This window comes from Bos taurus, chromosome 29, assembly GCF_002263795.3.
Source record: "Bos taurus isolate L1 Dominette 01449 registration number 42190680 breed Hereford chromosome 29, ARS-UCD2.0, whole genome shotgun sequence".
NCBI classification, from domain to species: Eukaryota; Metazoa; Chordata; class Mammalia; order Artiodactyla; family Bovidae; genus Bos; species Bos taurus.
In genome coordinates, this window is record NC_037356.1 from 32,990,250 (window position 1) to 33,002,361 (window position 12,112).

General features: G+C 52.2%; 1 protein-coding gene across 1 annotated transcript in view; it reads right to left on the reverse strand.

Annotated features, from left to right (window-relative positions):
* Nucleotides 1-3,716: 3,716 nt before the first annotated feature.
* Nucleotides 3,717-12,112, reverse strand: part of JAM3 (junctional adhesion molecule 3) — a 30,667-nt gene continuing 22,271 nt past the window's right edge. The window contains 9 exon segments of the mRNA NM_001105364.1: nucleotides 3,717-6,267; nucleotides 6,520-6,574; nucleotides 6,658-6,787; nucleotides 7,867-7,966; nucleotides 8,376-8,578; nucleotides 8,906-9,058; nucleotides 9,931-9,946; nucleotides 9,948-10,045; nucleotides 10,498-10,563. Of these exon segments, the coding sequence (NP_001098834.1) occupies nucleotides 6,232-6,267; nucleotides 6,520-6,574; nucleotides 6,658-6,787; nucleotides 7,867-7,966; nucleotides 8,376-8,578; nucleotides 8,906-9,058; nucleotides 9,931-9,946; nucleotides 9,948-10,045; nucleotides 10,498-10,563 (857 nt within the window). The 3' untranslated portion in view covers nucleotides 3,717-6,231.

The following is a 12,112-nucleotide window of genomic DNA, read 5'->3' on the forward strand; positions in this document are numbered from 1 at the left end:
GGGCGAGCCCTCTGAGCACAAGTGGATTTGGACACAGATGCCTTTGGTGATGAGGGAGCCCCACCAGCACATGGCAGTGGTGGCTCTGTGTCCTCAGCACTCACCTTGTGCTGACCGAGCACCAAGTGAGGACTTATCCCAGATGATCTCATTTAAACCCTGAAACTCCCCTGAGGGAGGTGCCTGTCTCCCTCCCAGAGACAAAGGTTCTCAGAGTAGCTTACACAGCTGCTGGGATGAAAAGCCCAAGTTGGACCACGGTGGGAGGGTGAGTGGCAGTGAACGAAGCGGGCAGCGGGCAGGGCAGCATCTTCAGGGGACAGGGGAGGGATGGCAGAGAGAGGGTGGGATTCGGGGGCTCTGAGCTGTGGGGGGTGCGGGGGTGGGGCTCAGGCACAACAGGTTGCTGGGGAGGAGCCGAGGCTGTGAGCGCTGGTGCTTGGAAGGCGGTGAGGGCAGCCGTCGGGTCCTACAGGGGAGCTCAAGGAGGGAGGCCAGGCTCTGGCACTGCCCTGGTGGACACGCAGCTGGACATGCACCCACCGTTGCTCAGCTTCTCTACTTGAAGGCCTTTGCTAACCTGCAAACCATTCTTCTGACCCAGGGACCAGCAGTAATACATCCGGAGAGGACAGGAAGTCAGAAGCCAGTCCCTCCAGACCAGGACACACGCCCCAGGGAAGCTGGATGGCATCGAAAGCCCCAGACCCGGGGAACAAAGTAGTCCCTGGTGGTTCCTAGAGCTGTTCCCTCCTGGGGGGTCCCGCCCGAGGTCCCATTCCTCCTATTTCCAGGCCCTCAAAGGCTTTCCAACCCACACAGGTACTTCCCTGCAAGTGAATGCAACATCTCCCACAAGAGGCAAGTGCCACAGGGCCCCTGGGATGTTCAGCCCCCAGAGCTGGAAAAGAAAACCAAACTGAGTCTGTTAAGTTCTCAGAGGGCATGTGGCCACCAGCCCACACTTTAAATGCTCACCCATGGCAAGGGGCTATGATGAATAAAACTGCTGTATCCATTTGTGTGCAGACTTTTGTATGAACATCAGTTTCCTTTGCTCTGGGACAAGTGGCCAAGAGCACAAAATCTTGTTGTGTGTTGTCGCATGGGGAGAAACTAGCTGTTTTCCAGAGTTGGGCTGGACCAGAAATTCCTTATAGGAAAGTTTTCTTTCTAAAGTTTTGTTTTTAGACTTAGTGGGGGTACTGTGGACCACTCTGTATTACCTGTGAAACTTCCTGTGAATCTATCATTATTCCAACAATAAATTGGAGAACACGACTCTATTTCTAAAATGATGATCCTCAAATCAGTATGGCATTTGGAATCTACTGGGTATGCCAGAAAGTGATGTAAGTTTTAAAAGTGTTGATATTTACACCAGCATAGCAGACAGATTCTTTACTGTTTGAGCCACCAGGGAAGCCCATACACCAGAAATCATATACCTAATAACTATACATACTTAATGATTTTTACTTAAGGCCTCCTGAATTCTTTCAGTGAACATGTCAGGTAAAACATCAGCTGGTGTAACTGCATTCGTGACCACAGGGTGTGAAGGGGATGCTTGTGTGGTCACGGATAATCTGCAGTGCATGTCACTCAGCAGTCCTGTCTGAGGTCTGGCTTTCAGACTCTCGAACCATGAGCATCAGGGAGTCTGCTCTGCTACCCGACTGAAGGTTAGTGAAGACAGAGTCAGTCAGGGTGACGTCAAGATTTCCCCTTTACCAAATGTAGCATTTTTTATCTCGGGAGATTCCTACAACTGAATATGACACGAGGGCCCTGTCTTTGTTTTTCATTTTCATCCCACTGTTTTTCATTTTTCCCACATCCTCACCATCATCACTATTTAAAAATATTGCTAATCCCAGTACAACATATACAACATAAAATTTACCATTTTAACCACCCTTACATGTATAACCCCAGTGGCAATACATTCACATGTGCAATCAACACCACCATCCATGTCCACAACTTGTTCACTGTCCCAGACACTTTGTCCCCAGCAAACAGCAGCTCCTACTTCTCCAGAACCCAGCCCCAGGCAACCTCCAGGCCACTGTCTCTGGATTTGCCTACTCGAGGGACCTCACTAAGCGGGACCCTACAGTATTTGTTCTTCTATGTCTGAATTATTTCTTGCAGGGGGGGGCGGGTGCGGTTTCCAAGGTACATCCATGTAACAAGCATCATTCCACTTTTAAGGCTGAAGGATATTCCACTGCACATGTACAATCATCCCTTGGTGATGAACCAATGTCTTGGTGAACCAGGGCATTGGTTCCAGGACACCCCTCAGGAGCAAAATCCATGGGTGCTTAAATCCTTCATATAAAGTGGCCTAGTGTTTGCATATAACCCACACCACCTCTCAAGTACTTTAAATCATCTCTAGGTTACTTATAATGCCTAATATAGTGTCAGTGCTATGTGAAAAGTTGCTGAGGCTGTGATCGCTGGTGCTCAGAAAGTGGTCACGGGAGCCGGAGCAGGGAGGTCAGGCTCCGGCACTGCTGTGGGATCCGCAGCTGGACACACACCGCTTATGCTCCACCTGCCCCAGCTTCTCTAAGACATCTGCTGTGGGGGAGATAGAAGACCTGAAACAAAGCTTGGGTCCCTTTTCCCTAAGGGAAAAGATTTGGTTGTATTCTTCTCAGACATTCTGTCTGTTAAATGACTACTGATAAAGCCCTATGCTAAAAGTACTCGGAGGCTGTACTCCCTGTACTCCCAGCTTCTCTCCCTGAAGGCCTCTGCCAACCTTCTGCCAACCATTCCCCTCACCAGGGACCATCACATTCAGCTCAGAAATCAGCTACATGGTCTCACCTGGGCCAATGCTTCCCCTCACAGGCCAGTCCCTTCCAACCCAGTTCAGAAGTCGTGCCGCCAGGCCTGCTAGAAGCCCAACTGACTGCTTCTCCCCGGAAGCTGCCACTGTGAGCAGTTCCTTATAGTCAGTACATAGCTTCCTATGTCTGATGTCAAAATCCTGACTATATTTTGTTATTTGTAAATGTCAAACTTTTTAAAGATTCTTCAAATGCATAAAGGTTAAGCATGAGTACCGTCTCTGAGTACTTTTAGCACAGGGCTTTTATCAGTAGTCATTAAACAGACAGAATGTCTGAAAAGAATACAACCAAATCTTTTCCCTTAGGGAAAAGGGACCCAAGCTTTGTTTCAAGTCTTCTATCTCCCCCACAGCAGATGTCTTAGCATAGACTGCAGTCCCTGCTTAGAGAAAACCTGTGTTTTTTACCAGAGCAACGGGAGCACTGCTTTACGTCTAATCCACTTAGGGCTATCCCTGCGGTGGAGGGGGCCTTAGGTTCCTCTGTACCACCAGTCTCCTTAAAACACTGGCAGGTGTGTGCCCTGTCCAAGAATGAGCAGAAAGAAACTGGGCTGGCTCAGGTTTCATCCCAGTTCTGCAGGAACAAAAGCACAGGGTTTCTGTTTGTGTGCGCCACGTGTGGAGTGGTGGGAGGATGAGACAGTAGATGCTGTCCTGACCCCCAGCTTCCCATGTGTGAGTGGGCATGTGTGCACATGTCTGCACGGCATACTCCGCATGTACGCACAGCGGGGTCAGAGGGTGGCCCCTGGGGGAACGCCCTCACCTCCGTCCAGCCTTTCGAACCCAGGGTGTGCCTGACCCGAAGAAGGAAGGAGGGAAATGAAGAGGCTGAGCTGCTGCCTTTTTTTTTGAGAAGCTTTTATAAATGAGGTTTAACAAACACCAACGTGCAGGTGTGTTAGTAGCACAAGTCCGTGGCACCGGGCGCAGGCGCAGCCACACCAAGGCCACGGCGGCAGGGGCGGCCTCCAGGCTCCTGCCTCATTTACACCTTAAAATCTCCCGAGACTCCTTTTCTGTCTGCATGTCGACAGTGACGGGCAGCGACCTTCCAGACCCACACTCACTCCTCTCTCCTCTGTCAGAGCCAGGGCACGGGGCAGCGGGGTGGAGGTTTTAGGGTCCAAGAAGGCCACCCCGTCACCAGAGCTGCCCTCGGGACAGAGGGTGCCTCCCTCTCCGCCGAGAGGAGTTGAGAAGGAAGGATCCTCTCAGGTCTAGCGCTTTCAAGTCACAAACTCAGAGAAGATGCTACCCCAGGAGGATGAAGAGCTGTCTTCCGCTGCTACCAGTTCTCATGGCAGTGTCCACACCACTTAGAAAAGAAAGGTCAACACAGTCTTGAGTGTTCAATTAAAAAACCCAAAGTATAAAAAATCATGACCCTGAACGTTTAGCCCCATGATGACTATGTTCTTCTACGTGAAAACCATCCGGTGACAGATGAGCGGGAGCAACCTTCTGCGAAGCTCCTGCTCCAAAAGGCTTCATGTCAGGAGTGAATGCAGCGGCGTGTCTGAGGCTGGGAATGCCTGCTCGCAAGGAACAAAGGCCTCTGGATGGTGTTCCTGACGTCCCTCGAAACAGGCAGCGGGTCGGGTGGACAAAGACTTCATCACCGTCAGGAAACTGTCTTGGACCCAGGCTCATGCTTTGCCCACCGTCAGTCGGGCCGTCGCCTGGCTACCCTTCCTGCCATCTTTAGAGGCTGGCCTCATGACCCCGAACAACAGCCTCCTGGGAGATGAGACGGAACCCGCACTGTCTTCATGGCAGAGGGACAGCGGAGGTTGCTGTCTTGAAACAAATGTAAATGTGGTTGACAGGTTTGATTTCAAAACTGCCTTTGGCCCTGGACCATCCCATGAACTGCATAAGTAGTGTGTGTGTGTGTGTGTGTGTGTGTGTGTGTGTGTGTGAAAGTCACTCAGTCATGTCCAACTTTTTGTGACCCCATGGACTATACAGTCCATGGGATTTTCAGGCCAGAATACTGGAGTGGGTAGCCTTTTCCTTCTCCAGGGGATCTTCCCAACCCAGGGATTGAACCCAGGTCTCCCACAATGCAGGCAGATTCTTCACCAGCTGAGGCACAAGAGAGGCCCGCATGAGTAAGTAGAAGGAATTTAAAGGCCTGACAGCAGAGCTGCTGTGTTTACTGAGCCACGCACAGCCACGGAGCTTGGGCTCCGGGAAGCCAGGCTGGGGGACCACACCGAGGACCCACCCTTGGACCCCACCCTTCCAGCCCCCTTGGCACTATCCTGGGTGGACCTACATGGCAGGTGAAGGGCACTGTCAGAGCTGTTCTGCCCAGGGCCCGTGTCGCGGCATCAGGTGGATGAGGGCATGAGGGCTGGCCTGGAGGCTCAGGAGCCAACTCCGCTCCGAACAGGCGTGCGGCTGGCGCACCTGTGTCTCAGGGCCTGGGGTAGGGGTGGGGGTAGGCCCAGGGAAGGTCACCCAGGAGCCCTGTGTCTCTTGTGCACGGACACAAATAGACCATGAGGTTACTCAGCTGGAGTTTTCTCAAAGGTTTCCTAAGCCACCAGTGGTGTTTCCAATTGAACAGGAGCAGTTTAAGCTCCTAGTTTAAGTTGAACTTAAAAAAAAAAAAAAGATACAGTATTTAACGGCGTACGACAACTTATTTACAATTTAAATAGAAATTTTCAATAATCAAAATACATCTTTAGCAAAAATTTAGACTGTAAAATTTTATAAAATAAACACCCATAGAAAAGCAGAACATCATGTCAGTACCATTTCAGATTCAGCACAAGATGAAGGCTCTCCAATGCTGGGACCCTCTGTGGATGAGCAGGGTTCCCACAGCTAAGAAGATCCCTCCTTCTAACAAGCTGTTTACTGTCCTGATTTGGGCTGCTGTTATCAAATGCTGACCCAAAAAGAATCCCTCAGATGGACACCAGGACTATCTTGGCAAAGCCTGGGGATGAAGTGGCCCCGGGGCCACTGTGAAGCCCTGTCACTGCAGCCAAGGCTCGGGTCATGACCCTGGCTGCCAGCCCTGGATGCTCATGCTGGCGTGGCCCCACCACGGGACAGGTCACCATGCCTCCTGAGCCCAGGCTGCCCACCTCAAGGCTGGCAGACCCCATGGGGTTGGCTCCACGAACCCGGCCACTTCCTCGCCTTGAGGTGACTTGCCCATCTCCAGGAAAACTCTTTTATTCGTGTAGCTTGTTAAAAAGTAAGAAAGGAGTAGCGGTCAACTTTGGCCAAAACAAAAGCTTTTGTGCATGTGTCTAGCCCCATCTGGCGCCCCTTGCGGGGCTGCTCCTGGCAGGGTCCCCCGTGGAGGTGTCTGTGTGTGCACACTGCCGCGCCACCATCTAGATCACGAACGAGGACTTGTGTCTGAAGTCACCCTGAAAGGCCAACATAGCAGGTTAGAGGGTGGCCAGCAGGTAGGAAAGGAGCCTGACACCACTTCCCTCGATGTGCTTTTAGATGGGAATGGCCACAAGGCCTGCGGACCGAATGCCCCACAAGCACACCGCCGGGGGCATGCTGAGGGGCTCGTGTGCTGGACATAACTCAAATCTCTCTCCTGGGGACCCGCCTGGTTTTCGGGGGGATGCCATCTTCCCTGTGGAGACACCGTCTCCAGGCTCCCTTACCTCCTCATCTGTCCTGATGTAGTTAACTCCATCTGGCTTCCCTGGGTTCTTGTAGCTGAAACAGAGCAGAGGAGCTGGGTGACGCCTGACAGGCCATAGCAATGCTCAGGGCACGCTGTTCACGCAGGACAGGCTCACCTTTCCCCGCTCCGGTCGTGGCTGATGAAGTAGCCACGTCTATAGGCACAGCAGATGCCCCCTGTGATGAGGGCCAGGACGGTCAGCACGACTAGGACCCCCCCAATGATGCCGCCGATGTTGAGGTCATCTGGAGAAAGCGAGGGGTGAGAAGATGCTGTCCCCCCACCAATACCACCCCCAGCCTGGAGCAGCTCTGCCCACAGGCTGTGACACCACCTGCTGCACCACAGCCGCCACAGCCACGGAGCATGGCCTGCGCCCTGGGGAGTAACAAGCCTCTGGGGCACATCCTAGGGCTTTCTTACTGAGAAACGGTTCCCCTACAGATCAGAACTAGGAGCCAGAGTCCTAAGGAAGAAAAACCCCTAAATTCCGAGGGCTTTTCTTTGCTGATTATTTAGCTTCAAGTGGTCATTAAAAGGGCAAATAGGAGCTAAGAACATGGCCTTGCAGCCACCAGCCATCCCTCAAGGAGACCCTCAGCTGCACTCTCGAGCTTCAGTGTGGGGCCTGAGGCTGCACCCTTTGTGCAGATAAAAGCACAGTGGAAACCACACAGGGGTGTATCGACCAACGCTGTCCAGGCTGGGAGCTGCTGCAGTTCTCCCTTGTCTGGTAGAGGGTTCTTGAATGTGAGCACATGGTTAAAGATGCATTTGAATTCTGATTTCATAACGTCAGTTTCCAAGCTCCGTCTCTCGGGTCAGGAACTCTGGGGCACAGCCCAGGAATCTTCTTCCTGCCCAAGAGCAGCTCCCCAAATCTGGCAGCAGCTGGGGAGTCCCCTGGGGACCGGTTCCACGGGGTCCCTGTGGGGACCTGGGGTGGGCCCTGGACCCTGCCCACCTCCACTGAGCCCCGACAGCCCAGAGGAAGAATCACCCCAACAGCATAAATTACTGGGGTGAGCCCTTGTTTCTGCTTACTGCAAAAAAGTTAGACTGGGTAAATTCCTAGAGACCTTACACAACCTTACGTTTCCATGATTCTATCAGTTACCAAAGAAATGGAGTTCAGGATACTTCAGTGAAAGCTGTGGGTTGAGCAGAGAACCCGTGGGTCAGTCCTTCAGAGGGTCCTCCCACCAGACCCGGCAGACTCCAGGGAGCCCGTGCGCACTGCAGAGAGCAGCTGGCACTGAGCTGAGGGCACCAGCGAGCGTGACCGGCCCGCCAGCCCCCGGGTCGAGGCTCAGCAGACACTCACACACTTCCATGTCCTGCTCCTCGCAGCGCGCCGAGCCCGCGTCGTTGGATGCGATGCAGTAGTACTGGCCTGAGTCCTCCTTGTGGACGGCGCTGAACACCTGCCAGGCGTCGGGAGTGAAGGGAGACCCAGTGCTGTCCCACCTCCCCACCAGGGGCTGTCCCCAAACACGACAATGTGGCTCAGTCTTGCCCACGACACCATGAGCAGCCCGAACACACCAACAATGTTGCAATGTCATTGTGTGGCCAGTGAGAAAGGCCCACTGCCTCCCGACTCTGCTCCAGATGGCGCTGGGCAGGCTGCCCTGCACTCCCCTTGGCCACTGTCCCCTCAGCTCTGCCTGCCCTCCTGCACCCACTTACAGGCTTTCCTGTCTATAAAGGGCGGGGTTGGGGGGAAGTGGTGGTTCCTGATATTACGGTCTGTAGCTCTGGTCTCCTGTCTGCTCACAGGTGCTCTGCCCACAGCACAGACGCCCATACCGCACCTCTTCCTGGAGCTCTTACCAGAGTGCCCGTCTCAGGGTTTAAGACGAAAGAGGAGTTTCGAAAGCGGGGGTTGGCCCTGGAGTCTGTGGGCAGTGGCACGTCATTGCGGTACCAGCTGTAGTGCGGCCGCGGGAAGCCCTCGCCCTCCTGGCAGGACAGGGTGGCCGCCTTGCCCACAGGCACGGCCCTTGGCACCCTGCACACCGGGGCCACCGGCTTCACTGTGGGAGGAGAGTGGACGGGGGTGAGAACCAGCAGCAAGGCCTGCTTTTACCCGAGCCCACTCAGAAAGCTGCTCCACAGCGGGAATCCCAGCCCCCGTGAAGACCCCCAGCCTTTCCAGTGCCTCCGGCTTGTGAGGGGCGAGGCAGAAGCTCCACTTCCCTCCGCGTCCCCGACCTGTAGCTCTCAAAAGCCCTCCCTGCCTAGCCCCTGTGGGTCCTGCCACACCCACAGGGACGTGACTCTGGAAGAAAAGGAAGCTGGTCTTTTCCACCAGCAGACGCCGAGCCGAGGGCAAGGGGCCTCTGCCCTGCGTGCACCCCCACCTTGCACGGTCAACTCGATGACGATCTCGTCGATCTCCTTGCGGTCATTCCGAGCAACCACCTCGCAGCGGTAAAGGGCCGAGTCTTTCCTCGTCACGTTCCAGATCTTCAGAGACGTCTTCCCCAGCAGCTCTGCACGGTCGGTCAGGTCTCCTGTGAGAGGAGAGGCACTGAGGGACTCCCTGCAGATGCCTGGCTCCCCCTAAGGCTTCCCCGTTAAAGGAGAAAACTAGTCACCCGGCACCAAAAGACAAGGAGCATTCCACAGACAGTGCTGCGACCACAGGGTACCCCCGTGCAAGAGCGACCTGGACCCCGACCTCGCAGCCCACACCATACACAACACACCTTACTGCACGAGCTACACTCAAACCCTTAGGAAGAAAGAGATGTGAACCACATGACCTTGGACTAGACAGTGATCTCTCAGATATGACGCCAAAAGCACAAGCCCTGCACAACCCCTAACACACAGTTATATTGTTCCAAATTGGGAAAGGAGTACGTCAAGGCTGTACATCGTCACCCTGCTTATTTAACTTATATGCAGAATACGTCATGAAGCTCCCTATGCTTCCATGTCTTTGTGCCCCACATGCTCCTGGCCCAGCACCCCCTGCAAAGAGTCAGACACAACTCTGTACCCCCGCCTTGCTCTCCTGCGAGGTGTTATCGGCATCCAGGTATATGCAGTGGTCACTGCTGTCCCGCTGCTGCTGAAGTCACTGAACTTGTAAGTCATGGCTCACGAGAGGGAGGTGGCCTCAGAGAACGTTCACTAGATACCTCAAAGAGATGGCTGCACGGAAACTAAAGTCCTCCTGAGGAGGTGATATTTACTGAAGCAGAGAGGCAGCTACAGGGAGGCTCCACCCCTATCCTCACCACTTCTGCAGGCTCGAATTCGCCATAGGAAAACAGACAGAAAACCAATTCCGGCTCCAGATGTAGGTCCACGCAGAGCCAAGTCTTGGCCACAAGTGCACGCCAGGGCCTTCTGTACAAAGAGGACCACAGGATCATACCCTGAATCTTGTTGTCGAAAAAACACATAGGTGGTTTGTTCATCTTGGATCTTCTTCCATTCAATCCTGGGGTCATTTGTCTGTGAATCCGTAATGATACAAGATAGTTCCACACCTAATGAGAAAGGGGTTAGAAAAAAGGGAGAGAGAACTCTGTGATTGTGGAACAATTTCAGGTTCACCTGTATACCCAGACCCTACGAGCTATGTCTATTTAGGTCTGTCGTGTAGATTAAAAATCCAGCTAGCGCCAGACTCTGAGAAAATTTAATTTTAGCCAGAAAAACAATGAAGATGATTAGCAAAGAGAGTGCACGTCCCCCTCATCCTGTGCTTCTACGTCAGAATGCTCTTGGCCATGTAAATGCAGACGCGCCAGGGACCAGGTGGTGGCCAGCAGGGAGCTTGCTGAGTTGCCGAGAGCCGCCGAAGCCGTGCTGCGCTGACACGCGTGCACACCGGGGGTGCCGACGGGCCTCTTGGGCATGCACGTCCGTGCGCCTGTCCTGTGTCGGCCGCCAGGCCACCGAGTAATGCCCCTTTGCCTCAAGCCTCCCTTGTACTTACTTTCAAATTCCTGAACCACTGGGGTTCGGTTGCTGGATTTGAGATTCACAGCCCCGATCAAGCAGCCTGAGAGGAGAAAGAAAAGCCAAGTCAGAGACGATGTGGCTCTGAAACGGCAGAGAGCCTGCATCTGAGGCCAGATTTTCCTTCATGGAGGCTGCAGTCACTAGCCACAGAGGATAGAAGACATCCTATTCCACAACCAAGTCTTTTAAGATATGGCAGGGTGACGGCTTTCTCTCAGTCTGACCTTTGCCAGAAGGAACCCGGAGAAAGGAGAGTTTCCAGAGTGCGCTCTCTTTCTTCGCCCCAGAATAAAGACGCTAGAGCTCTCAGGACCTTCCCTCTAAGTATGTATTTGTGAGGGACAGTAAGAGAAGAGCTACACATTGACAAACTGGACGACCCAGAGGAAACGGACAAATTCTTAAATTTATACAACTTTCTAAGACTGAATCATGAAGAAAGAAAATCCAAATAGACCCATCACTAGTAAGGAGATTGAAACTGTAACCAAAACCTCCCCTAACACAAAAGTCCGGGACCAGACAGCTTCCTTGGTAAATCCTAACAAACATTCAGTGATTTGATACCTGTCTTTCTCAAACTACGCCAAAATGGAAGAGGAGGGAAGGCTTCCTAACTGATTTGTCAAGGCCAATATCACCCCGATACCAAAACCAGACAAAGGTGACACACAAAAAGAATATTACAGGCCGGTATCTCTGAGGAACATAGATGCAAAAAACCTCAGCAAAGTATGAGCAAACGGAATATAACAATACATTGAAGAGATCATACGCCACGAACAAGTGGGATTTATCCAGGAATGCAAAAATGGTTCTACTCAACGTTAGATATGACTGAGCAATTCCTCCACTCCTGGATATTTATCAGAAGAAAACAAAACATTAACTATAAAAGATATATGCACACCAATGTTCACTGCAGCATTATTTACAGTAGCGAAGATACGGAAACAAACTAGGTGGCCATCAGTGGAAAAACATAAAAGGTGTGTGTGGCGGGGTGGGGGTGGGGGGCAATGTGAATGTATAAATCCGAGTGGGATGGAATATTACACCGCTATACAAAGGATGAAATCTTGCCATTTGCAACAACATGGATGAAACTTGAGTTGTTATTCCAAGTGAAACGTCAGATGGAGAAAGACAAGTACCGTGTGATTTCAGTCACCGGTGAAATAGGAAAGCAAGCAAAGGAAATGAGAAAATAAATGAACAAACCAAAGGATGATAGGTCAAGAAGAGAGAGTAACGGTTACAGAGCGGGTGGGGACGGGTGTAGGTGTGAGCAGTACAGTGACAGATGGAAACTAAACTTTTGGTGGTGAGCAGCTGTAGTGGAAACAGAAGTATAATGTTGTACACATGAAGTTTATATAATGTTATAAATCAATGTTATCACAATAAAAAAAATTTTTTTTTTAATTTTATCTTGCTTGGAGTCACTGTTAATCTTTCTATCATCTCCCAGATCCACATAGGCCTTCCTGCCATTCCTCCCTCTGGCCTGGCACTTCCCAGTAGGATGGCATGGACATTCTGGGTACAGTTACCAGCCACGCAAGGGTTCACTTCGCTGGATTTGCTGT